Genomic DNA, 26,965 nt, shown 5'->3' with positions numbered 1-26,965 from the left:
GTAGCAATTTGTTTCAGAGGTAAAAAGTGGCGTACAATCAAACAACTAGTGGTATGCAAATCTAAAAAAGGTAAAAGTTGTAAGTTTATTAGCTACTTTATTCCTATATTGAAACACAATGGTAAGTAACAACCTATCTTTTTAGGTAAAAATACTAACGGGGCTGGGAGATTTTGAACATTTTGAAGCGAATCCCAATCAAACTCATTAATGCATAAGACTGATTCGAATTGCCATAGCAAATAACCTACTGCAGGCTTAGATTGTACACTACCACTGTACCTAAGTGATTTGGTGATAAGATTTTCGAAATCTGAGGACTTAATTTTTACTCTTGCTCCAACAAATGAGACACCATACCTATTGCATTTAAGAAGCATGCTTCAAGTACAACATTTTTTTACATAATCTTTGATAGCCCTCTCACATCATACGAGTGGGCCCCACGATTAAAATAATTAGCTGTGAAACTAAGTGTAGCATTTTTTTGCATTTAATCCTTGACACCATAAACAAATTCCAATGAATCTCATTCTCGTGGCCATAATCAAGTAAACGAATCAAGAATCCTCTGCTGGCAAATTATTTTCCACAAGCAAACACAATAGATTTGGAGTAGATCCTTGGGATGAGATTAGCCAATTCTTCCTCAGACGTGACATTTTTGAGGTGAATTCCAGACGTGATACCAATATCACTCAATATTTTTGACATCAAAAGGGAATATATTATCATCTACTATAGAAATAGTGTCTTATGTTCTGTCCAAACGACAAGATCTTATAAAACACTATTCAATCATGGGAGAATCGAGAAAAGAACTCAGTTGCTTACCGAGAAATCACATTCATTGCATTCGGGATTCTCAGACTTGTATCTTAAAAGATCAACTTAATAAAGAATAGTAGGCTAATAATTATTGTTTACATACATAAGCAAAAAATTTCACTCTTCCATGGAACTATAATCTAAAACATTTGAATATATAAATTTTCAGGAAATATTAAGTGTAAAAAAAAAAGGTTGAGAGGACGAAAGTGCAGATTGATTGTATTTATCAAAAAGAAAAACTGATAATACTGCCAAAATCACCGTAAGCATCAAAATATTGACATGATCTACAATTTCCCTCTTCTACTCCCCCATCAGTTCCTATTCCATTGGATATTATTTTACCAGAGCATTAACGGTTTATACCAACTTCATCATAACAGTGAAACAAATTCCATCATTTCCTACGAAAATATGCTCACACACTACAAAACCTGGATCAGCCTTTGTTTTACAAATGATAAAAGAGATGCTGAAACTTTCTCCATCCCTGTGATAGTTCTCATATTCCTCTCCTTGATGGCTGCTCATTTCTCAGTTACTGGTTAAAAGTTCTGCAGAAATAGAATAGAAAAGTAGAAGTGTCAGAAAAAGCAAAGGAAACAATAAAGTTGGTCTTATATTCTGTAGATAAACGTTTAAGAAATGAAACAATCCTTTTATCGAGGTTGTTTCGGTATAAATCAGGTTATAGTTTACATCTTCGGTTGAAAGCGCACCTAGAAGGTCCATTGACTCTACGTAGAAGCAGTGCTCAGAACATGGGACATGTTATCAGCAAATGGATCTGTTGCTCGGCAGGAAGATCCCTGAGGTAGCCGTACAGCCATGGCTTTTAACTGCAACAAGAGATGAACCGCAGAGAGCTTAGTGTGCAATTTTTCTTTACTAGATTAATAATAATCAAGAGATCAGAACTAGTAATGTGGAAAGAAAGGAAAAAGAGGTTTCCAAGAGGTAAACTAGATTCTACAAGATTCTAATACGTTTTTTCGACCTTGTAAAAGGATTGATATCAATCATCATTAAGGGCAGACTTTTTCAGATTTATCTTCACCACAACACTACTACCTTCTGAATGCTAACTTTCAGAAGACACTACTCTTAATATCACCTGTCTTCAAGAACAACATAATTCACTTACCTGTCTCACAAGACATTTTATTACTTCTTTTGCAGCATTATTTTTCTCTGCTTCGTCCTGAACAAATTCCATTGCCTCTTCTAATTGATCTGATGTTCTTTCAAGTTCAGCTGCTAGAAATTGAGTCCTATGAGTGAGAGCCTCCACCTACATGCCATTTTCCAACAGTAGATATTATTTAAGCTTGTTTTACAAATTCATTCAAGTAAATGAAATCATTAGTTTATGCTGAAAGAAATCCTTCTAGTGGTTTTGGTTTTGCAAAACAAGTTCTGAAGTTAGCTATTGCAGTTATTTAGCAGTGTTTGATGATTTTTAAAATGCCAGCTTTATTATTCAATAGCCTAGCGGTCAAAATACAGGAAATACAAAACGCAACATATTCAAATATTTCTTACTCAGGAGAAAGAATAACGCAAACCTTTTTCTACATAAAAAGCAAGACAAATTATTTTTTGTCACTACAACATTAAGGTATAGAATAAACTGGACAAAGTCATGTCAGGAGTCAATACACAAAGAACGACATATGTTCCTATGAATATTGACTGCATTAGCTATTATATTTCTCCACTCCAGTTTTGGCACTGACCATAAATTAAAAGGATAGTTGAAGGGGAAGAAAATCAAATTTGTGAGATTATGTACAATAATCAGAGTCCTTGAATGTCTCCAGCTTTGTAGCATGGATATTTCAATTAGGGTAGCGTGTTCGTGTTCGTGTTCGTGTTCGTGTCCGACATTTGTCAAATATCGACACTCCTCCGACACTCTACCATAATCAAAATATATATTTCTAACTCAAAATTATTAGTTAATAACAAATAGGTACTCATATTTAAAAGATTTCAGTAACAAAAATGTTATGAAGGGGAAGAGGACGATCAGGGCAACACAGGCAGTTGAGGAAGAAGAGGCAGCCATCCGTTTATCAAGAGACGAAGTCGTTTTGATTAAGGAATAATTGTTTAAGTAGAAATGCGTTTTCTTAAGCTTTCTTCCTTCTCACTCTTTTAATTTGTTTTCAGGCTTTTGTCTTTTATAACAATCTGTGGAAGAGAGGGAAGGCAGTGAATGATTATTGTGAAAGTCCCTTTTCCCTCTGATTCCCTGTCTCTTATATTTTTCTTCTTAGGTTTTTTTCTTCTTATCTCCTTCTATTTCATATTAATTGCTGTAATTGAACTTCATTATTGCAATTAATATACTGGGTGTTGATTTTCCTTCAAATTTCTGATTTCTCATTGCTGAATTGTTGGATTTGGGGTTGAGATTAAAGCTCAACCATAACATTGGGTATCAGGGCAGCAATGTGACTTGGATATGGCTGAAACTAGGAGTAAATCTAATGAGGAACGCCTTAAGAAGCTAGACAAGGAAATATTAGACTTGGGTGTGGCTTTCAAATCATCAGACCAAATGTTGAAGGTAGTCTGCACTGAGCAGGACCGGATGGAGCATTTGATGGGGTAAATGAACAGTAAATATGAATTTATCCTTTCATCGTTGACTAAAATGATTGGGGCTAAATCAGTCTCTAAAAATCAGTTTAACCATTACAAATGTGCTGATGTGGACAGAGATGAAGCGGGGCATACGAGAATTCCAGTGGTAGAAGGTAAAGTGGAAATAGTGGAAGATGGCGGTGAAATGGTTGTTTCCGATGTTGGGGATTTAGAACTTGATAAAAAGGGTGGGGAAGAATTGGTGCCAGTGGTTGATGCAAAAGTGGAGATAGTGGTTGCGATAGAGAAGTTAGAGGCACCAGAGGCTAAGCTAGAGGTAGAAAATGAGGAGAGAGAAGTTTGAAAATGAGGAAGTAGCAGAGGAAAAATAATTTTCTTGTTCCATTCATTATAAGAAACGGTACACACACACACACACACACAAAATAGGAATGCTATATTAGGAAGGTTCCCAATTAGGTTTCCTATAATAAGCTGTACATTCTATAACACTCCACCTCAAACTGCAGTATAGATATTAATCATGCCCAGTTTGTTACAAATATAATCTACCCGAATCCCATTTAAAGCCTTGGGAAAAATATCTCCTAATTGTTCTCTAGTTTTCACATATCCTGTAGAGATCAAATTCTATTGCACCTTTTCATGAGCGAAATGACACTCAATCTTAATATGCTTAGTTCGCTCATGGAATACAAGATTAGAAGCAATATGAAGAGAGCTTGATTATCACACAACTTTGCTGGTATTAAAACTTTAAAGCCAACTTTAGTTAAGAGCTGATATATCCACATTATCTCACACAAATTGAGCCATAGCTCTATATTCTGATTCTGCACTGAATTGGGACACAACATTCTGCTTGTTACTTTCCCACGAGACCAAATTTCCCCCAACAAAGACACAGTAGCCAATAGTGGATTTTCGATCAATCTTGAAACTTGTTCAATCTGCATCTGAGAAGCACTCGATGTGGGTGTGTCCATGATTTTTGTACAGTATTTCACGTCCAAGAGCTCCCTTTAAATAACATAAGATTTGTTCTAAAGCTGCCCAATGGTGAACTGTTGGAGAAGACATGAATAGACTTACAATAATGACAGAATACGCAACATCAGGACGTGTTATTGTAAGATAGTTCAATTTCCCAATCAATCTTCTTTACTTCTCAGGATCTTCAAATAGGTCACCATCTTTGGTAAGTTGCAAATTAGGAAGCATTGGAGCACTACTTAGCTTAGCTCCCAATTTTCCTGTCTCTGTTAATAAGTCTAATACATATTTTCTCTGAGATAAAAGAATGCCTTTTGTGTTTCTTGTCACCTCAACTCCCAAGAAATACTTCAACACTCATAAGTCTTTCGTGTGAAATTGAGTGTGAAGACAGGACTTCAGAGATGAAATTTGCATAGTATCACTGCCAGTAATAACAATATCATCAACATACACAACAAGAAGAATTCAGACTGTTTGTAGAAGACTGAGTGGTCGGACTTGCTCTTTTGCATTCAAAACTTTTCCACTGCTTGATTGAATTTCCCAAACCACGCACGTGAACTCTGTTTCAAATTATATAAGGACCTCCGAAGATAACACACTTTTCCATACTCCCCCTGAGCAACAAACCCAAGTAGTTGCTCTATATAAACTTCTTCCTGGAGATCACCATGTAAGAAAGCGTTTTGGATGTTTAATTGATGTAAGGGCTAATTATGTGTAGTTGCCAGAGAAATGAACAATCGAACAGATGTTAATTTAGTTACTGGAGAGAAAGTGTCTGAGTAATTCACACCATAAGTCTGGGCATAGCCTTTAGCTACAAGACGAGCTTTAAGTCTCGCCACTGATCCATCAGGATTTACTAAATCCCAAGTACCATTAGCATCTAAACCGTTAATCTCCTCTACCATAGCATCACGCCAACTAATATGAGATAAGGCTTTATGAACAGTTTTCGAAAGAGTACAGAGTCTATGGAGGCAACAAAAGAGTAAGAAGACGAGGAAAAGTGATCATAAGAAACAAAAGATGAAATATGATAAGTGCATTGACGTTTACCTTTACGAAGAGCGATAGGTAGATCAAGATCATTAGACACTAGCTCTGATGCCGAAGAAAAGTTAGGTGCCGAATATGCATCAGGAGGGTTTCGTCATCTGGAATACACCTGGCGAAAAGGTGACGGTGGTATTAGAGCAATAGGTGTAGGAGTAACATTGGTTGACTGGTAAGTGGCATGATAAACTAACAGATCGACATCCTCTCCCTTACTGAAAGAAGAATAAGAAATGGGAAAGAAAGGAATATGTTCCAAAAAAGTAACATCAGCAGCTGACACAAGATACTTGTTAAGACTCGGACAGTAGCATCGAAAACTCTTTTGTAGACGAGAGTAACCTAGAAAAATACATTTTAAGGATTTTGGATCAAATTTAGTTATCTGGGGACGAACATTACGAGCATAACAGGTACTGCCAATTATCCTAGGTTTAATAGGAAACAAAGGTTTAGTAGGGAAAATATCACTATAAGGGGTCACACCATGAAGAACAGATGATGGCATTCAATTAATCAAAAGAAGGTTGCGGAGACTGCATCAACGCAAAATTGTTTAGGAACATGCATTTGGAACAGGAGTGTCCTAACTGTCTCAAGAAGGTATCTATTTTTTCTTTTAGCAATACCATTTTAAGGAGTGTCGACGTACCAGGATTGATGAAGAATGCCATTCTGAAGCATAAAGGTCTGAAAAGAATTGGAAAAATATTCTTTGACATTAGCACTTCTCAATATTTGTATAGAAACATTAAACTGTGTTTTAATTTCAGAACAAAAGGCACTAAAATGAGAAAACAATTTCGAACGATTTCTTTTCGGAAACAGAAGAACAGAGACGTCGGAGACTCAAATGGAAACGAAACTGCTGAGAACTAAAAAATCGAATTCAAACTTCACCGAACGAAGAACTGTTCTTCCTCCCACAAATGATGCTGCCGACCACAGATAATGCCGCAGACTACGAAGATGCCGCTGACAGGGAGCAAGCACAGGTAAGATAATTTAGGGCTCTGATACCATGTAATTCGGAGAGGAAAAATAATTTTCTTGTTCCATTCATTATAAGAGACAGTACATATATATACAATAGGTAGGGCTGGACATGGTCTGTTCGATTCGGTTCTAATGAGAACCGAACCGACCCGAAATTTTCAGGTATGTAGTAAATGGAACCGTCGGGTCCAAATTTAATTATGGAACCGTTCGGGTTTGATTCCATTCGGTTCTGTATTATAATTAATTTTTTTAATATATACAAAGTTACATTAATTTAATTAATGATATGTTCAATATTAGCTCTTACAAAATAACGTAGTCCAATCTTATGTGTCTTTTACGTTTTTCTTTCCTGAATTCTTCATAAATTTGATTATTAAAATCACAGAAAGAGAAAGATAGCGAGCTCAAAATAATTAAAAGAGATGTTGTAGAGTTTTAATTCGATTTACTCCAGTAGAAACGACACTACAGTAGAGTAACAGATTTCGATAAAATTGAGATCAATTTGATTAAGTTGATTTTGAACTGAAAATTAGAAATAGAAAAATCATATTTTGTGGTTTGAACTAAATTAACTAGTTAACAAATTTATTTAGAAAAAATAAAATAATTTTGCTTATTTAAAATAAATAAATTAAAAAAATTAAGGAGATTCGGTTCTTATTCGGTTCTTGGCCTAGAACTAAAACTGAACCGTACCCATTAGTTCTTGATTCAAATACCCGTTCGGGTATTTAATTTGAGAAGAACCGTTGGGTTTGGTTCGGGAATTTTGTCCAGCCCTAACAATAGGAATGCTATGTTAGGAAGGTTTCCCATTAAGGTTTTCTATAATTAAGCTGTACATTCTATAAGACTGACAAAGTAACTATAGATGAGATTTCATACTCCAAAGCCAAAATGGAGTTTTGGATGACAAATGAAGCTAATTTTGAGGTGGCCAGAGCCAGTGCCAGTTCAGATGCAGGATAGCAGGTTCATGTATTAGATGGTGGAATGGGAATTGTTGGAACTAAGTCATTAGAGGCTATATACGATGAGTATGCTGAAGATAAAAGACTGGTTGCTGAATATAGCTTACTGATGGAAACCCAAGTGGTGCAGGAGAAAGATGTTAAGCTGGCAACAATTGAGAATGAGAGGGATTTGGTGGTGAAAGTCAGAGAACTGGAGGAGAATAAGACTGATTTTAGTGATGAAATGAAGAGAAAGGAAAAGGAGATTCAAGGTTTGGAGGGGGGGAGGGGGTCTGCTTCTCAAAATAAGAGGTTCAATGGGAGAAGTAATCAGTGTAAGGCTGTTGGGTACAAGAAAGTTAGCATGTCTTGCATAAAAAGAAACCAAAAAGATGAGATGAATGGGGCATATGTCACCTTGCACTACTTGCTTAATCCAAGGGCAGTGAAAAGAATAAGCCAAGTTGAGAAGATGCTAACTTCATGGGGATTTGGGTTTTACTTGCTTTCAATGGATGAGAAAACGTACAAGTTGATTGGGGAGGATTATCCGGAAAATCGAGCAGAGGATGTTAAGAATCCAAGGTTGTTGTGGATGATGGGTTTTATATTTGTTGTCAGTTTTCTTGGACTTTTTAGCCTTGTTCCTCTTCGGAAAGTTATGGGTTTAGATTATGAGCTAACGTGCGTCACAAGAACTACCATAGCAATGTTGATTGATAGCTTCCATATAAAAAATGGAGTTGAACTTGCCAGGAAGCAGGTGAGCTATCTTGGGAATACTGGAGCATAAGTTTCAGCTGGAGTTGCTTTAAGTGGTTCTTCAGCGGTATTGGTGATTCCATGGATTTGACAAATTTTCCAACCTTGGATTGACCCAGCTCAACAACACTACTAGTGATGGCAAGAAAACCCGCCCCGACAGGTTGGCGAGGCCCCGAACTTGCCTCGTGAAGAGGAAAAAAAAATTGTTTCTAGACAATTCACCCATCAAAAACCATTTTGAATTTGCATTTTATTCTCTAATAATAGCATAACTCGAAAGTTTGAAAATTGAAAAAAATATATATATATATTTAAACAGGGCAAAAAGTTGCCCCGCACCCCACCCTGCCCGGTCTAAGGTGGGGCGGGGTGGGGTTTGGGCGAGGCCCCCACCCTGCCCCGAACATGTCCCGTTGCCATCTCGAAACACTACTCTGCATATATCCATCAAAATGACACCATTTGAGGCATTCTATGGCATCAAACCTCCTCAGCTGACTTTGGGACCATACGAACAGATTAACCTTGCATCAGTAGAAATACTGCTGGAGAGGCATAGAATAGACCTGCTAAGGGAAAACTTGGCTCAAGCTAGAGCCAGAATGAAGCAATATGCAGATAAGCACAAGGGTGAGAGGGAAGTCCAAATTGGAGATTGGATGTACCTAAAGGTACATCCTGATGCACAAATGACTGTGGTCAAGAGGACAAATCAGAAATTATCTGCGAAGTATTATAGACCTTACAAGGTGATACAAAAACTCGGGAAAGTGGCTTATAAGTTAGAATTACTAACTACAGCTCAGATTCATCCTGTCTATCATGTGTCCTTGTTGAAGAAAAAGATAGGGCAGAAAGAGATCCCAATTTATGCACTCCCAGATCAACATAAAAGCAAGGAGAATCAGGCAAAACCGCTGCATTGATCAATAAAAATGGTCTAGCTGTAATTCAATGGTTAGTTCAATGGGAAGGAACTAGCCCAGATGACTACCTAAGAGGAATCCGTAGAAGTGCAGTCCAAATTTTCAGTGTTTCAACCTTGAGGACAAGGTTATATTTAGGGGGAGGGATGTCATGAAGGGGAAGAGGAAGATCAGGGCAACACAGGCAGTTGAGGAAGAAGAGGCAGCCAACCGTTTATCAAGAGACGAGGTCGTTTTGATTAAGAAATAATTGTTCAAGTAGAAATGCGATTTCTTAAGTTTTCTTCCTTCTCACGCTTTTAATTTGTTTTTGTCTTTTATAACTATCTGTGGAAGAGAGGGGAAGGCAGTGAATGATTATCAAAGTCCCTTTTCCCACTAATTCCCTATCTCTTATCTTTTTCTTCTTAAGTCTTCTTCTTCTTCTTATCTCCTTCTATTTCATATTAATTGCTGTAATTGAATTTCATTATTGCAATTAATATACTGGGTGTTGATTTTTCTTCAAATTTCTGATTTCTTATTACTGAATTGTTGGATTTGGGGTTGAGATTAAAGCTCAACCATAACAAAAAATTAATAACAAGTATAAAACTAAAATTATACTATATAAATAGAGAATTTAATCAACATGTTGGTGACGTGTTGTATTAGTGTGTTTTTGAAATATCCAGTGTCAGACACGTGTTCATTTCTGTGCATCAAAAGGCTCCAGTTTTGATATAATTTCTCATTTTGGATCAGCCCTCTTCGTATTGAATGGAAGATATTTATCAGAAACTGGTGGAAAGAGGTGCAAGGAAACTTTGTCATGATTTCTTCAGTTCCTTCACACAGACAAGAATATGCAGGCAATTCTCGAAGACAATGAAGCAATGAACAAGTACAAGAGCAGCAATGAACATACAAAGAAACTTATGGAAAATTTTGGTCACCATATATTTACCTGCTCTCTCAGAACTGATATTTCTTCGGCGAGATTGTCATTTCTTTGATTTGAATCATCAATTTCTTCTTCTGAAGGAACACTAGCAAATGATGATGCAAGAGAAATGGAATGATATGGACTTGAATTTGCAGAGAGAGGAGAAGATGCTATAGAATGCCTTGCTGAACCTGGGAGCGAAGCATTTATTTTCTCGCAGTAGTCAAAGATAGATGTTGATGGACTTGATGCATGAGACCCGTTCCACTCAAAACTTCTAGAGTGAAAGTGAGAATTATGATTACTGCTTGAGTGTAGCTTCTGGTTCTTTTTAGATAGTCCACTATCAGACAGTCTAAATGAATCAAAGAATGAGAGTCTGGAAAGTAGGCCACGTGATTTAGCTTTAGAGGACTCTTTCTCCTTAATTTTACCAAGATCCCCACACACCTTTCCACAGCTGGCCTTGGGAGGTCGAGAGCTCAAATCCAATCCCTTATTCAGTTTTCGAAAACAACCTTCACAGACACGATATGGTTTCTTCCTATTTGGAGCAAAAGAAGCCTTGAACGATTTCTCATTGCTACATGTGCTACAAAACACAAGTCCACAGTTGTAGCAATTATGACGTTTCCTTCTGAAATTAAATGATTTGTCACAACTAGAACAACTTGAGCGATCAGCTACAAAAATCCGTTTGTGATGACAAATTGCTGCTGTGAAATTGTTTCCACAAATCACTCTCTTCACTAGTTTGTCTTTCAGAGCTTCTACAAGAGTAGGAGTATTCCTGTCAGCATTGTCCCCATGACCTAACTGACCATTTCTTCCTTTTCCCCAAGTGAAAACTTCAGATTTCGAGGTCAGGGCAACTACATGATGAGAGCCACATGAAATTTCTTCAATGAAGCTGTTTTTTATTTTACCTTCGATACGCAAGGGTAATGTACCGGCGTCTCTGGGACTCTCAAGTTGACTACAATCAGCACTCCCCATGGCATATATCTGTCCGCAGGTTGTAAGACAAACAGTGATGCTATGCCCACAGGCTACTTGACAGAAGTTTGTATCAGTTGACACAGAAACACAGCATGGAACAAGTCTAGATAGCTTATCCCCATGTCCAAGCTGGCCTTCATCTCCATTTCCCCAGGTGAACAGCTTTCTAGTTGAAGAGACATTGGAACTTGATGATTCACAAGGAACCTCTATGATAGCAGCAGTGTGCCAAAATCCACAAGATACATTGATAACCCTTAGTCCTTTTAAAGTTTCAACTTCCATTGGAACATTTGTGCTACAACGATCTCCATGACCCAGGGCACCAAAAGTTCCATCTCCAAAGGTAAACAACTCACCCCCTGAGGCAATGGCAGCTGAGTGCCAAGGTCCACAAGATACTGAAATTACATGGATACCCTCCATCTGACCCCTTATTTTTCTTGGAGTCCAGTGACTAACTTCAGTGCCATGCCCAAGAAGGCCGAAGTTATGGATGCCATCTCCCCATGTATACAGATCTCCAGAAAGTGTCACAGCGCAAGTATGATATTCTCCGCATGCTATTGATACAATGTTCAGTCCACTAAGAGTGTTGATGAGCTTTGGACTAGAGACATCGGCTTCTACTCCATGCCCCAGGAGCCCCCCTGAACCCACTCCCCAACTAAAAATTTCCCCTTGTCTTGTGATTAACACAGCGTGTTCATTGCCACAAGCAATATTTTGAGCATCAAGTACCAAATTAGATTCCAGAACCATTGGCAAAAAGGCATCCTTTCTAGGAAAAACTGATCCTCCAATTCCATGAACACCTCCGCCAAGCAATCCATCCTCAGTTCCTTCTCCCCAAATGAAGATATCACTTGAAGTAACATTATCTTCAAGAGAGGATCCCACACTACATGAACTACTTATGGCACTGGAGAAACTGACTCGAGAAGTATCAGTGGATATCTTCCCATTAAGATCACCTACATTCTCTTGTGGTTGTGGACTATGAGAACTGGTGACAAACTCTATCTGTCTAGAGCATTGACCAGCTGCATTATACAGTAAAAAGTCAGAAAAAACTCTTCCAGGTCTTTTTTGAGGGGGTCTCTCAAACGGGATAGGAACTATCTGACAGTGTAGTCTATCCTGCAAAAACCATACGAAGAGAATTATATATCACGAGCCTTAATGAGTCCAGCCAATAAAAAGAGTACCACTAGCCAAAAGAGGAAGTTAATAGGCTATAACCGTTCCATAAATAGGAAGAAGAGACCTCATTCTTTGTATCACAGCTGCTACTTGACAAAATGGATTCAGAATTCCTTCCTGTAAGTGTCCTTGAATTATCTGATGACATGCTATCAATTCCAATTCCAGTTCTCCATTTTTGAAAGTTACCCTGTGAAGTCAATGCCTTCAGGGCAACAAACCAGATCTCTGCTTCATCCTTGTCTTTGCATATCTGCTGAAATTAATCAGCATAAGCAGACGCATTTTTGAAAGATTTCGTCTCCTATTCTTTTCTTTGCTGATTTTTCCCTCTTTTTTTTTTTTTAATCAATTCATGCTTATTCGACTATCAATCTATTGTGCAGCAGCAGCCATTTGTTTACTCTGGTTTAACTCTGAAATTGTTGAACGTATTCCAATGATTTGGAGCGATCAATTTGGGTTGTAGTTCAATAGTTAACATCAAGCTAAGGTATTTTACCAGAACTAATCTCAACTAAACCTGCTAACAAAGTTAATAAATGAAGTAAAAGGATGGGCACAAGTTTATCTCAAGCCTTTCACAGATTACACTTAAACTGTTTTCATGCTAGTTACATCATTTATCGAAGCGAACAATTTACAATTTGTTGCCAACTAATTTTATTTTTTCACATTCATAAATGATGAGTTATACAATCCCCACAGTAGATCCCACTTCATATTTTATCTACATGCTCAAAATTATTTGATAAAAGACGATCAAGCAGATAAAAATCTAGTCTTTTATAAGGAAAAATAAATTAAATGACCAGAGACACGGCAATATCAAATCATCTGAAGAGACCTTGTGTAATTACTTATTTTTAGCACCGATTTGTTCTTCCAGTAGGTATAAAATATTCAGAATTCAAAAAGCAGATGATATTTTAGTGAAGTGCTTAACCACTATTTGGAACAAGTTTCTTCCCCATTATTTTTCCAGCAGATTCAGTACAATTGATGTGCACACCAAGTTGGCAAGACGTGTTTCCAATAATTTGGGTTCACATCTCCAGTGCTCTGAATCTTGGCATAGCATTTTAATTCTCTTGCCACTTTATGGACTTCTTTATCCTTGGAAAAAGTCACTTTAAACTATGTAGCTCTCTCTCTTTAATCACCAATTAGTCATTTAGTCTAAAAGAATTAAATGAAGTCCTTTAGTCTAAAAGAATTAAATGAACTTTCACAATTTAGTCTTTTAGCACTAATTATTGTTACTGTTAGCTTCTCAAGAAAATTCTTGGCTGCATGGCAATACTAGTGCAGATTTCATCAACATTCAAAAGAAGGTACTGCACTATTGGACTGGGTCTAACAAAATGGTTATCTCCTAAAACTTTTTCTAAACTAGTTAATTTGCGTAGGCATTATTGGAGGAGGAGAAGCACTAAATTGGGGTTTGTCAGGACCAATTCTACGAGCTTCCATCCAAGTCACTTCTTTTTTTGTCCAAGTTGCTTTTCTTTTTGTCTAACTCACTTCTTTCGCATAGGGTTTACCTCCTATTAATGATTCATGAGTATCTATCTGTATTCTTTCTAGATTCAAACAAAATCACAAATAAAATAGATTCATAGGTTTGATATCTTGTATAGAACTCATTGGTGAAAGAAATATTTGATAGATCACATAGAGCCAATGAATGAGGTGGGTTGATTAACAATTCACAGAATCCCCCACCCCCCACCCCAAGGTTTTGCTGTGTTCTAAACTGCCCTTCCACTTCTTGTCTTGAAACTAAGTAAAAGAATGAGCAGAGGTCTACGTACCACATCTAAGGAACCTTTGTCATAGATAAGAGAAAATGACTGATATTCTTTCTCAGGTTGCGGATACCTCTTAAATGTTGCCTGTAAAAGCATGTATGTTTACAAACATATTTTTTTTGTTAACAATATCAACAGAAGCTTATTGTAATGGATTCGCATACTGGCGATACAGTTCTCAGTTACATTTATAGAAAATTATACTTGAATTTTATGAGCAAAGAAAAAAGGTAAGAAGACATAACCAAGTTGAACATTTAAATCCTAATCCACATCAAATGACTTGGAGAATATTATTGTATCACTTGGATGTCTTTACAATGATCAAGTATATTGATGTCTTTATGTATGTAAGATACAGATTACAGAGACATGCATGTATGGGCATACATACACACACACACACAGTTCATTGATGTACTCATATGTGCAGTGACATGCATATGCATGTTCACAGAAAATGGACATGATAAGAATCAGGACTAACTTCACACGGAAAATTTGTTCCGTGAATCTTGCAAAGTAATGTACAAAGTACCATTAATTCTCTAATAAAAGTCAAATACACAACAGGTCAAATGGGTGGTAGAGAAGGCAACATAATTATGGAATACGAGATAGAAACTTTTGTATATAAGGAAGAAAAGAAGTACCAAATAGAAGCAATGCCAAATACGTTTGGATCAACAAGATGGGGAATCGATCGGGGAAAAGGTAAATCTAATGATGTGGTTTTGAAGGAAATAAATTGGGATATGAACAAATAGAAATATCATATTGTCGAGGCCGCTAGTTTCTTTAATCATAGCGGAGCATTTATTAGAAGATTCAAGAGTAGAACTAATAAGGAAACAAAGTGGTGGAATGAGAAGGTTCGTATGGCAGGTAAGAAGACAAAAGAGTGATATAGAAACTTATCAAAATATGAAACTGCAGAGAATTTTGAAAAGTGTAAGTTAGCTAACCTTGGAGAGGACAAGAAGGTGATCCAAGAGTCCCATGTGGAAAAAATATGAGAATTTGAAAAGTTATCTTGGAATAAAGAATGGGAGAAAGCTTTTTACAAGATAGCTTGACAAAGTAGAAGGGAAATAGATAATTATAACAAGTCAAGTGTATTAAAATTGGAAACCATAGAGTTATTAAAAGGTGTAAGGTGAACCGGACGTTAGTCAAACTTCATTATAGATAGGAATTTTAATGCAGGACCATGCGTGAAACGAGGGATTGGGCTTGGGATGGATCCTCAGACTTAATTTTGGGTGATATAGGGTAGATTGCATTTGTTTCATGAGCTATAACTTTCGTGCAAAGTGGTGGCAATATCCTACATTAGTTGGTATTAGAGTTGGAAGTCCCATGTTTGCGTCCATGTTGGAGCATTCCTATGGAGTGGGTGGATAATGTAGGAGCGCTTGAAATGAGGCTAGACCTGATAGATTGGGCTTGGAGTGGATTCTCAGTATTGATTCTGGATGAAAATGGATTGCATTTATGCCATGAGATATAGCTTTTTGAGCAAAGTAGTGACAATAACCTACGTCAAATATCAACTATATTAGAAGAATTACTGGTTCGAAAGTCTAGGAGGCAGTAAAAAGGATGAAGATGGGAACAATGGAATATTGAAGTATGGAATTGTTTGTATGATGTGGATACTTATGGTTGACAAAGTTGTTTAATGATATAGTAAAGAGCAACGAGGTCGACTGAATGGTGGAACAGTTTTAAGTCGCCTATTTATAAGAATAAAAGAGATTTAAAAATTGTACGAAATTAACAAGCTCACATAGTAGTAATATGACATCTTGGAAGAGGGTGACTGGAGATAAATTAAGGTGCCAAAAGGCAACAAATCATAAATAAATGAACCTTCTCTATACGTGAAGAAGCAGATCAATGAATTTCAGAAAAAAAGATAATGAAAATGAGTACCACAAAAAGAAATAAATGAGTAAATTTTGCTTTCCAACTTACACAAGCAGCAGATGGAGCCAAACCGAATTGCAAGCAAGTCTTTGGCTTTCTAAAATCTATGCAAGCCTAACTTACTGTTCATTAGTGTGGTATTTATTATCACTACCCGACCAGTAAATAATTCAGCAAACAGAATTTTGTGTATATTAAGTGAAGGCGAAGAACAAACTTACTGTACGTTGTCCAGGTATAATCCTTGAAACTTGGCTTAATCGGAGCTGTTTCTCCTTTCTGCCAGGATACCAAATTATTGTGGTCTCATCCTGGAATTTGATTAATGCAGTGGGACAAGAATTAGGGAATATGCATAGCTAGTGGCATCATGAATGCAGTCTTTCATAAAGTGTATTATCCAGAACAAGTTTCAGTCAGCATACTGCCAAATGCTATATCTTATTATGTAATCCCTATAGCTGTAAATTGTAAATAGTAATAAATATAAGCACAAAACTAACACAGATCAGAAGAAAGAGGAGAAAACTCAAATATTAGCCATTTCTTGACCGACTCTTGCAGAGATGTACGATCTAAACCACTTTTAGAGAGCTTGTAAACATGAAGCACATCAGAAGAAAGGAAAAAGAATAACAGAATGCCTGTATCCATGAAACTATGGTAACAGTCTTTTTCTAGAATCCAAGAAAAATCAGAAAACTGCCTTATAATCCAATCCTATCAGTTCAGCAGTGAATAACTGTCAAGCTAAAAATCCTTGTCTGACCATTATTATTCTCAGCAAATCACAAAGATTTAATTTATTTAAAATTAGACCTAAAATAATCAATGCATTAAATATCAAAAGTTTGATTAGGAATTTTTGTAGACTAAACTTATACTCAGTTAACGCGAATTAACAAAAACAGATGCAAAAAGAACAGAGACTTTAGACCTAACGCCTGACAGCTGATACTATTGAGCGTGGCTTGAAACATTACTATAGTGAATTTCCTTGAAAGCATTGCCTTGCAGCGTGTAGACTTGACGAATGTACATACCATCACTTGGACTCTTATTGGAAACTAAGATGGAGAATCGATGCAAATCATGCAATAATGACCACTGACACATGAATTTGCTAGCAAGATAGCCTTAAGTAATAAATAGAAGGAAAAGCATTTCATTTTTTTTTATTTTTTTTTTTGGAAAGAATTCACATTGTCTGAACAATTTCAACTTGACTGTATAGTGTTGAACTGAATCTGCTTCAGCATACGCACAATACTGGGTGTCTTTCTAGCCTTCCCAATAATCTGCCAAACAATTTATTATTTATGTACTGCATCCTATAGCATGGATGAACAAAGTGATACAACTAGAACTATAAATTCATAAATATCTAATAGAGTAAACATCCAAATAGTTTACTGTTATGAGGAATTGGATAACCCAATGTCTAGCCCTGTCAGTCATGGAATGAAATGAAACTCACCTTAGAAAGTTGGAAATGGCAGAACTTTGGTTTTCCCCTTCGCCCATACTTTAGCAGATAGGAGCCTCTTTTTAAGGCAGTAATGGCCTGTAGCCGGCATATAACAATCAAACAGGATGACTTAGTATGTAAGCAAAGAAAATGACCCATTAAAACTCGACAACATATATTAAGGATTGAAACTACAAAGATAACAGGTAACAACTAATAAAGAAAAATAACTAATTGAAATCAAGAGCATCATCTGAACCAAACATCATTCTAACTGAACTTGACCAAGAGGGTTGTTATCCTGGAGTTCAAACAAAAGAAGAAAGAGGTAAAATACAAAACTGGACACTTTTTGCATTTCAAAGGCTTAAGTAAAACTTTCTTTGTTAAGCTCTTTACATGGGTGTTATGTCAACCATTGAAGATTGTAACTGAAGAATCCTAAAGAACACTCTTCTAGAGGAAAAACTATGACACCATCTAAATCCATGTTTTGTTTATAGTAGTTACTTCAAGAACTTCTATAGCTTCTCTACTTTATTCACAATACTGAAACAAAAAGTGATGGAAAGAAGGTTTGATACGGTTATATACCTGCTCAGCATTCCTCTCACCAGGACTACTACCCTGTTGGTCAGTCATTCAAGCTATAATATTAACTGGGGACTTTTGCAGAAGATGAAACCCATCTTGACAATGCCAAACCTCCAGAAGATGACTAAATAGCACCAGAAATCACCAAGGAAAATTCAGCTTACTCTGCTACTTCTATAATGCACCCTGCACTTCTAAGCAGTAAAACAAAAATGAAAGACAGTTAAACTCCTCTCTCCTAATTGATATCAATTATCAAAATCTCAAGCACGTCAAAATGTCAATATCTCTTCAGGCATTGTTTAAAACAGAAGTAACTTGACTTACAAATTACAATTGATTTTATTTTATTTTTATTTTTTTATTCTTTAACCTGGACTGTTGGGACCAGCCAAGAATATAAAGACCAATCACATACCAGTCAAACTGCCCCCTGGCCACAATTCATGAATTACGTACAGCAAATGAAATGCATTAAGAGATACTGAAGCCTCTGAATGATATTTAAATTCAGTCAGTAATCAGTAAGTTCAGAATCAAATATAATTTAATGGAAAAAAAAATAAAAAATAAAAACGTTTCCACAAATAGATTCCACTTACACCTCGTAAATAGTAACACATCTTAACTAAACTTCCGGAAGAATAAAAAGAAATTCCTCACGGAAACCCTCCATAAAGTAATCAATTACTAAGAACTCTTCAAATTAAGTTAAAACCTCGATATCCAAAATGCTAATAAAAAAATGGGTAAAATCAACATAAAAAATAAATCCAATCTATCATCATAACCATCAACAATGTTATAATTTTTGAAAATCGATCAATAATAGCTAGGTTTTATTTCAAGCAAACATGCGTCAATTATTTGTAACAATTCATAATTTATTGAAAAACAAACAACGCTTTAAAAGGCACATTCAATCAATAATGAAATTTCGTACCCATCAGACGGTAAAAACTAACTGCAAAAGTGCTTATTGGCGAGTATTCGAAGAATTTGACGCCAATTTCAGCTCCGATATAATAAAAATGAAAAAGGCGATGAAATCACAAAATTTGCAGCTAAGAAGGTGGATTTTCGGTTGAATGAATCATTTTTTTTTTTTTTCACAAAATGAAATGGAAATTGTTATGAAGAGAAAAACGATTATTAATAGAGGTAATTTAATTTCCCTCGCGATTGGATTTTGTGGTGGTGCCACGTAAGCAACGGAATCTGAATCGGTTATGATGCAGATGGCTTTTTTTGTCATTTTACTGCAGGAACTGTTCGTTTCCAGCTTCTGCTTCCAATTTACCATTTTCCCGCCATTTTCTGCAGAAATAAATTCTAAAAATGACAAATTTTTCGCGTCAGCCACTACTGCGTAGGGCATTTGGTCTAGTGGTATGATTCTCGCTTAGGGTGCGAGAGGTCCCGAGTTCAATTCTCGGAATGCCCCCAAAATAATTTTAGGCCTTTTCCAATCAATATATAATTGGCCCAACTTTCAGGGGAGATGATCTTGGGTCTTGGCAATAGTAAATAATGCAATATATCTAGAAAAAAATTGCAATGGGTCTCCACTAACCTTTGCAAAAAGTGCAAATAGGTTCCCAACAAATATTGAAGGCGCCATATTGAACCTTTCATTCCTTTAACAGTGTAGGTCCTTGTGAATAGTTTACATCATTAATGTTTTTTAAAGTCAATTATTTATTGAATGGACTAGGGCTAGGCAAATCTACTGAACCGAACTCGACGATTCTTGCCAAATTAAATGTTCGAACGGGTATCTGAATTGAGAACCGACGGGTACGGTTCGGTTCTCGGTTCTAGATCAAGAACCGAAAAATCGAATAAGAACCGAATATTTCTAATTTTTTTTTTTTGTATTGAGTAAATCAAATTATATTAATTTTAATTTGTTCTAAACAAATTAACAATTTATAAATCCAAATTTTTGACCCAATAATTTGTTTCATTTCTAATTTTTTAATTTTTGGCCCCATTACCCATTTTATTGTTTCATTTCTTAGCACAACAAGATTCAATCCATTAAATAACTCTAAATACCTACACTAAAGTGCATAACGTTGTCTCGACTCTCGTACTCACTCTTGTAGCCTCGCTGACATTTCAAAATATATATAATCGTCAGTCGATGCTGTGACTTTCGATCGAAGTTGCGACCTCCATTGACCGAAACTTTGATCGTAGCTATCATTTGAATAAGGTAGTCTATTAGTCTATTGCATTCCAAAATCATTGAATGTATCATTAATTGTATTTATATAATGTTGTTATAAATGTTAAAAAATTTAATTATAGTACAGAACCGAACCGAATCGAATCGAACCGTTCCATAATTATATTTGGACTCGACGGTTCCATTTACTAGAAACCCGAAAATTTTGGTTCGGTTCGATTTTAAAGAGAACCGAACCGAACCGACCCGACCCGCGCCCACCCCTAGAATGGACAAAGTAAGAAATGCATCATCCATTATACCAAAATAATATTAATACACTTCGACAACAAATTATAGCGAAACATCAAGTTAAACAATCCTTTTTTTTTTTTTCAAGAGGAACCAAGGTACAAAGCTAGAAAACACTACAATCAACCATGCTTGGTACATATAGTCATCATCACAAAACACATGATCATGATTGCTCGAAAATGTTTCTCTATCAACCTGCATAGAAAAACAAACCAAATGAGCCTCGTAGAAATCCACAAATCAAACATACGAATTCTTAGATCTCTATAGCTAGAATTGGTGGTACAAATATTTGTTTCAGTTATAGCATACTGTCTTGTTTAATTAACGGATGTTAAGAACATTTTCAAAAGACTTCTTAGCGGTAAGAGCCAATCCTTAAAATTAAGGTTCAATAGAGATTTTATTTTAACTATTTAAAATAGCGAGTTAGACTTTATTTGTACTTTATAATAATTGAATTTAATTAGCTCTACATTTCAATGCTTCACTAGTTCACTTCTTGAACTATCAAAACATATATGAATTTTTTTGGAGTTACGAAAAAATTATCTTTGATGCATAAACAACTCTTTAAAATTAAATAATCTCTTCAAAATGCTCTAGCATGCTAATGGAAATGATATCGTGACACAGAAAATCTGTTGGTGTACTATTTTTATACTACAGCAAGACAAAATCGTGTTACATTAGACAAGTAGGTTTTCGAAAAGCATTTAACATAAATCAAAATATAAAAAGGAAAGCACGATTTTGGACAAGATGCGTTGTGTATATATCCACTTGCCACTTCCGTTAATTCAACAAAGAGCATAGCATCCTTTACAAAATTTATAAATTATCAAACTCTATTTTCAATGACATGTTTCAATAAACGTAAGAGTAATATCAACTTATTCACCGCTATAAATTAAAGTTCAATGGAAAAGAAAGTTTGAGGTGAAAAAGTTGCAAGTTGATGCCCAATAATAAGATCATTGTAACACCTTATGTAAGCACATTTACTAAAAACTATTAAGAGCCGGTCAAGAATTTCTCATTTAAATCCACATAGAACATATAATTTTTATGAACCCAAACCCCCCCCCCCCCCCCCAAATTAAAAAAAACCAAAAAAAAACAAAACACCCGAATGCACTAAATCACAACAAGAATCAGCATCATGGAGTTACACTCTATTTAGGGTTTTGTTTTGTTATTTAAATCTAGTTTGCCATGTAATTGAAACAGTTGATAATGGAATAAAATTACGTATTGAAGGCAGCCAATTTCTTCTCTTCCCTGCGTATTCTTTCTTCTTCTTCTTCTTCTTCTTCTTTTCTTCACTGTTTTCTACCTTCTTCTTCTCTAATCTCCTATTAATTCTACATCAAGATGTTTTGGTCTTTTTGCGGTGAAGTTAATGTCAAAATAAAATATTCAACAAGAGTTAACTCTCCTTAGAAACATTGTGCTCCATCCAAGCGCTTTCAATTAGTATGAAAGAATAGTGTAAAACAGCGTCTGGTGATATGAAATGATTTTCTCACAATTACAAAGTTTTATAGGCTTTGCTCTGATTTATTTTTCAAAAACTACTTCTGCTTCAAGTTAACAAACTGAATTCAATTCAGATGACTGAAAACCTGGTCTACAAATGTCTTGCACAATGGGAATAGAAACCATTCATGAAATTCGCCTTACCATTTAATAGATTCATGGTTTGAGTATCTATTAAATATTTTAATGAAAAAAAAGTATCAAATGTGTCGGTTATCTAACAACTTAACCTTTTGTTAAGAGATTCAATGATTTAAAGGACTTCCTTGCAACCCACCTTAAGCTTAGCTTATAAGTTAATCTTCTAACATGTTTCAAGATATCTAAAAGTTACTCTTCTTAAAGTCTTCAGTCTACCATAAGAACAGAGTGGAGGATTTTGAAAACTTAGCCACCATACACTGGTGTCATATCGATGATTTATGAGCCTCGAAGAGCCATGTGAAAGCAATATGAGAGGAACATAATCATGTTCAAATTAGACTTTTTCCTGACTTTTTTGCCAGATAAATTTATACTTATTTTTAAGCTCAACCAAAAATATTCACCTCTCATTACATTAATGAGTTGAGCGCCAAAACCAAATAGTTAAGCCATACAATATTCTTATTAATCTCAGGTTAAAATTTACAGTTTATTTGGTTTGGATTAAAATTTGATTTTAATCTAAATCAAAGTCAAATAATCAAATTAACTACATTTTTCATAGGTCCTACAACTTTTCAACTACGCATTTCAAAAACTTAAATCATAATCTACTAAAAAATCTAATTTTAATCCCACAAAACACCCTTATATACTGTTACAACTCACCCAACAAAGCTCCAATGGCTGACCACGTGGTAGTCAGCTAACAAATCAATTTGGCCCACGCTCCACATCATCATCCTATCTGGCCTAGCTAAGGCACCAAATAGTAGGTAATTGAAGTGATAATCTCAACCGAGGAGCCAAGTAAGAGGCTAACCCTCCATAGTCGAGGAGATGTGCACCGACCTATTGGAGTGCAATTCTCAAGTGACTAGGCTCTAAACCTATGAAAGCATCTTCTTGCTTCACCTCTTCCATAAAAAAAATTTTGTGATTGACTGATGTTAACTTTCTGCAAGCAGCAAGTGTCTCACAATCAACTTGTCAACCCACCTTTCAGATGTTAAACCTAGGCTAAGAAATAGTCATTTTTCAAAATCATTGACTGCTCCCTAAACCTAGGATTGCAGAAGTGACAACTAGGAGAAGAGACCTCAACCGTTAAGATGAAACCACATGTCTTTCTTCTAATGAATACTACTTCATCCCTTCTGCTACAAAAGCTCATACCTAATACCATTCGAAGGAAATACAATTTTACACAATCAATAATATTATAATTGCTCATTCTTGTTATTTTCTCTCTTCAACCCGATGTGTGTACACATACTTATAGCTCACGTTTTTGTTCATCTTATACCCAAATATATAAGTTGACAACTTGACCATTAAAGTGCTCGCGACCGCCTTTCCCACCACCATAGAATAATCTTAATAAAACATCAATCATCGCCTTACATAAATAAACTACAAACATCCCATTTACAAGGAAACAGATTAAATAACTAGAGTTCATATAAACACTAGTTTATACTTAATAATTACGCAGAAGTTGCATAATTCATGTGTTAGAGCAATTCGGAGTGTCTCCATATACATAGATGAGTCGGTCCTAAGAATGAACGACCTTTCACTCATTCTTTGGACTCTTGAGCGGTGATTAATGTGTTCAAGCAATATGGGAGGCGCCGAATACATAGATGACTAGTTCCTAAGAATGAACAACCATTTGCCCATTATTTGGACCCTCGATTAGGTACAAACCCGAAATTTTCCCATACATGAACTTATATATAAACTAAGGATAATGCTACGTGTTACGTGTAGGCCCCTCTATGTGAGTAGGATGTAAACCCTTGTGTACACAGTTATGTACACATAGCATTACCCATAAGCTAAACACATCCCATTTGCAAAGGAAACATATATAATAATTAGAGTTCATGCGACTACAGACTAGAGTACACTTGATTATTGTGTGGAGAAATCGCATAATGACTTATGTTGATCACATCTACGGGTCTGTTTGGTGGATGAGTCTTGTTTCTTATCCTCAAAGCTTGATAGCTCTTGTACACGAATTGTCTATATTTTGGTGGTTCTCCAATATGTTCTGTGAAATTCGGTAATGGTTCGACTATTTTGTCTCCTTGCAAGTTATAGAAAAAGGAGAACGAGTGACGACTCCTTCCCTTTGATCTTATAACTCTGTGAGTTGAACTCTTAAACTTATTGTTAGTCAAGACCTGAAAATATATTTCAAACCTTAGTTCATCATCCAGTACGAGGCCTGACAATATTTTAACTTACGAAACATGAAAATGAAGGTTACCTGAATAACATCGGCTACATTGACAACTATCGTGCCTTTAACAGGAACCACTGGAATCCATTCTCCATGCTTAAGAACCTCAAGACCTCCAACTTCATCTTGAAAAATAAAAGTTATACAATTAGAGTCTTCGTGTTCGGATATCCCAATGTTTTCAGTTTCTGTCGCTGGGAAGTACCGCTTAGCCGACATAAGATCCCCGGTTCTGTCATCGTTGTACTCCTTGAGAAAATTAGGAGGAAGACCCAAGCAATCGTTCAAAATGCTCTCCACAACTTCACCTGTCTTGCTGAAATTCTTGAACATCTCTTCAAGTACTTCCCTGGCAACACATATTAATTATTAAGTAATACTCAACTAAGAATACAAGTGATTTTGATCATTACATTATTGAGGTAGAGAATCTGAAGATAGATCCCCATTTTTATTTCAATTTGATCTTATCTGGATAAAGTGTACCTGAACCCAGGAGGGTCATTGGGCAAAACATTGAAACTGGACTGAGGTGGAAGCATCAACAGATATTCATTCTTATCACTAGAGTGCGCCGGCTGTTTCCCATAACCGGCCGGAACCGGCGCTCCGGATCTAGGTCTGTACTTGATCTTCTCTTCCTCTGGCAACGTGAAAAATGTCTTGGTAAGCTCCATGGCTCGGCTCATAAGCTCCAGCGATACCCCGTGGTTTACAGCCTGAAAGAAGCCGTATTCAGAACAGGCGCGGCTAATTATGGCTTTCGCCGCCTTCTTGCCTTCCTCATCGCCGTTTTGGAAGAACACAGACAGATCCACCGTCGGAATTGCACAGTTAGACATTGCAACACGTCAAGTGGAAATCAGCACACAAACGCATGTATGTATGTATACAAGGCCCACGATGCTTCAGGGAGTGGTGGGACCCTTAAGGTTAGGATTTAACTTTTTTTTTTTTTTGTTTTATATAAGGTCCACGTGCATCGCATACATGAATAACGTGGGATAGCACTGTTCACGAATAAAATATCTTTTTTACCGCGTTTTCAGTGACCTTTGGTATTAATTAAAGAAAATTAAAAATAATGGTGTGAACCAAATGATGCAGTTCGAATCATGGGCAGATTTTATTTTATTTTATTTAATAATTTATTTTTAATTAAATATTGCTGTCAACAACCTTTCAACAATCACGAGCAGATTGATCTAATATACCAGGAACAACAACCGATACAAAAATATCAACTGGCCATTTTAATTCACATTAATTTCTCCACTTTATCTATGATATATGCAAGCATATATCGGTACTCGGTGACCGGCATGTGAATGTTCACAATTTGATGATTTGTTAGGTCCAAAATTTATTAATTATAAACCAGAAGTAGCATTACTTGTTGTAGACCTCAATTTCTACTCGAGTGACATGGATAATAGGTTCCGACTTTACTCACGTCCACGTAGCTTATCTCCTGTGTAATTGGATAAGCTTTTAGGAGCACATGGCGTTCTTTGATAGTGGAGAAAGCGACCTTGAGCACTATGACGATCAAATCAGTCAATTTGTATGATTATATTTGGATGTGAGACATACAGGAGATGTAAGCCACGATAGAGCTCAAGCAATGGGGATATATAGACAGTATAATGAGAAATTGCAATGTTACTTAAATGTGTAAAATTATATTACTTTCAAATGACATTAAATGTGAGCTTTAATAGTAGATGGGGTAAAATGGTGATCGTTGGATGAAAAGACACATGACCTTATTCTGACGATCAAGGTGTCTTATCATAAGTGTCATTCTAATAGTCCTAGGCTTCGGGGCATTAAATGATTTTGAAAAATAGCATTCCACGACTTAGACCTATCATGTAAAAGGTAGACTGATAAATTGAATTGATAAAGTGGTTGTTACAGAGAAATCACATCAATCAATCGTAGAAGATCTTCTACAGATTATCATTCTAAGAAAGGTACCTCATACGCTTGAAGGCTATTCCCTTCAGATTGGTGTTGTATCATGTCTATGGAAGGTTCGATTTCTTCATGAGTGATGTGGTCAACATATTTCAACTCCAGTCACATCCATGTAGTTTATTTCCCGCACACTTGGACAAATCATAAAAAACATGTGGCCTTCTTCGATAGTGGGAGAGATGGTCTCGAGCACTCTGACGATCAAGTCAGTATACTTGTATGATTTTATTTAGGTTTGAGACGTACGAGAGGCGTGAGCTACAATAGTGTTCGGGCACCGGAGGCATACAGAGAGTAAGTTGAGAGAGAGAAATATTACTTGAATGTGTAAAAATGTAATACCTTCCAAGTGTACTAAGTATGAGCTTTTATAGTAGAGGAGGATGAATAGTTATCGTTGGATGAAGGGACATGAGGCCTCATTTTAAAATTCTTATCATAGGCATCATTCCATCAATCCTAGGCTCAGGGACATTAAATGATTTTAAAAAG

General features: G+C 36.1%; 3 protein-coding genes and 1 non-coding gene across 13 annotated transcripts; 2 read left to right on the top strand and 2 right to left on the bottom strand.

Annotated features, from left to right (window-relative positions):
- Positions 1 to 1,029: 1,029 nt before the first annotated feature.
- Positions 1,030 to 19,324, bottom strand: LOC111401621 (PH, RCC1 and FYVE domains-containing protein 1). Of its 8 annotated transcripts, none has more exons than XM_023029435.1 (10): positions 19,018 to 19,322; positions 18,075 to 18,268; positions 17,490 to 17,576; positions 16,234 to 16,323; positions 14,087 to 14,167; positions 12,337 to 12,528; positions 10,092 to 12,209; positions 1,976 to 2,122; positions 1,551 to 1,670; positions 1,030 to 1,385 (listed from the first exon to the last, which is right to left on the bottom strand). In XM_023029435.1, the coding sequence occupies exons 2-9, from the start codon at positions 18,120 to 18,122 to the stop codon at positions 1,569 to 1,571; spliced, it is 2,865 nt and encodes a 954-aa protein (XP_022885203.1). In that variant the 5' UTR covers positions 18,123 to 18,268; positions 19,018 to 19,322; the 3' UTR covers positions 1,030 to 1,385; positions 1,551 to 1,568. The 8 variants fall into 8 exon arrangements, with proteins under 8 accessions (XP_022885203.1, XP_022885202.1, XP_022885206.1 ...); XM_023029434.1 differs by having other exon boundaries at positions 18,075 to 18,265; XM_023029438.1 differs by having other exon boundaries at positions 12,337 to 12,525; positions 18,075 to 18,265.
- Positions 7,297 to 8,459, top strand: LOC111401623. Its single transcript, XM_023029445.1, has one exon. The coding sequence runs from the start codon at positions 7,495 to 7,497 to the stop codon at positions 8,245 to 8,247; it is 753 nt and encodes a 250-aa protein (XP_022885213.1). The 5' UTR covers positions 7,297 to 7,494; the 3' UTR covers positions 8,248 to 8,459.
- Positions 19,325 to 19,446: 122 nt separating the features above from the next.
- On the top strand, positions 19,447 to 19,518 carry TRNAP-AGG. The gene has a single exon. It is a non-coding gene; the product is annotated as a tRNA-Pro (tRNA).
- Positions 19,519 to 20,609: 1,091 nt separating this feature from the next.
- LOC111401620 (flavonol synthase/flavanone 3-hydroxylase-like) lies at positions 20,610 to 25,376 on the bottom strand. 3 transcript variants are annotated; one of them, XM_023029431.1, is made up of 4 exons: positions 24,980 to 25,376; positions 24,521 to 24,842; positions 24,146 to 24,434; positions 20,688 to 20,754 (listed from the first exon to the last, which is right to left on the bottom strand). In XM_023029431.1, the coding sequence occupies exons 1-4, from the start codon at positions 25,333 to 25,335 to the stop codon at positions 20,750 to 20,752; spliced, it is 972 nt and encodes a 323-aa protein (XP_022885199.1). In that variant the 5' UTR covers positions 25,336 to 25,376; the 3' UTR covers positions 20,688 to 20,749. The 3 variants fall into 3 exon arrangements, with proteins under 3 accessions (XP_022885201.1, XP_022885199.1, XP_022885198.1); XM_023029433.1 differs by lacking the exon at positions 24,146 to 24,434 and having other exon boundaries at positions 20,610 to 20,754; XM_023029430.1 differs by lacking the exon at positions 20,688 to 20,754 and having other exon boundaries at positions 23,901 to 24,434.
- Between the last annotated feature and the right edge of the window lie 1,589 nt (positions 25,377 to 26,965).

The sequence above is a fragment of the Olea europaea genome, chromosome 10 (genome assembly GCF_002742605.1).
Source record: "Olea europaea var. sylvestris chromosome 10, O_europaea_v1, whole genome shotgun sequence".
NCBI classification, from domain to species: domain Eukaryota; kingdom Viridiplantae; phylum Streptophyta; class Magnoliopsida; order Lamiales; family Oleaceae; genus Olea; species Olea europaea.
The sequence above is the reverse complement of the archived record's forward strand: the minus strand, read 5'-3'. Positions and strand labels throughout refer to the sequence as shown.

What these genes read in the sequence shown, in the direction of transcription:
- LOC111401623 (XM_023029445.1), top strand. Translation starts at nt 7,495, where the DNA reads ATGGGAATTGTTGGAACTAAGTCATTAGAGGCTATATACGATGAGTAT.
- LOC111401621 (XM_023029435.1), bottom strand. Translation starts at nt 18,122, where the DNA reads ATGACTGACCAACAGGGTAGTAGTCCTGGTGAGAGGAATGCTGAGCAG. An exon ending in GTGAGAGGAATGCTGAGCAG is followed by an intron (nt 17,577 to 18,074) that starts GTATATAACCGT and finishes TGCCGGCTACAG; the next exon opens with GCCATTACTGCCTTAAAAAG. An exon ending in TATCAGTTCTGAGAGAGCAG is followed by an intron (nt 2,123 to 10,091) that starts GTAAATATATGG and finishes AATGGCATGTAG; the next exon opens with GTGGAGGCTCTCACTCATAG.
- LOC111401620 (XM_023029430.1), bottom strand. Translation starts at nt 25,335, where the DNA reads ATGTCTAACTGTGCAATTCCGACGGTGGATCTGTCTGTGTTCTTCCAA. An exon ending in AATGACCCTCCTGGGTTCAG is followed by an intron (nt 24,843 to 24,979) that starts GTACACTTTATC and finishes ATGTGTTGCCAG; the next exon opens with GGAAGTACTTGAAGAGATGT. An exon ending in ATGTAGCCGATGTTATTCAG is followed by an intron (nt 24,435 to 24,520) that starts GTAACCTTCATT and finishes ATATATTTTCAG; the next exon opens with GTCTTGACTAACAATAAGTT.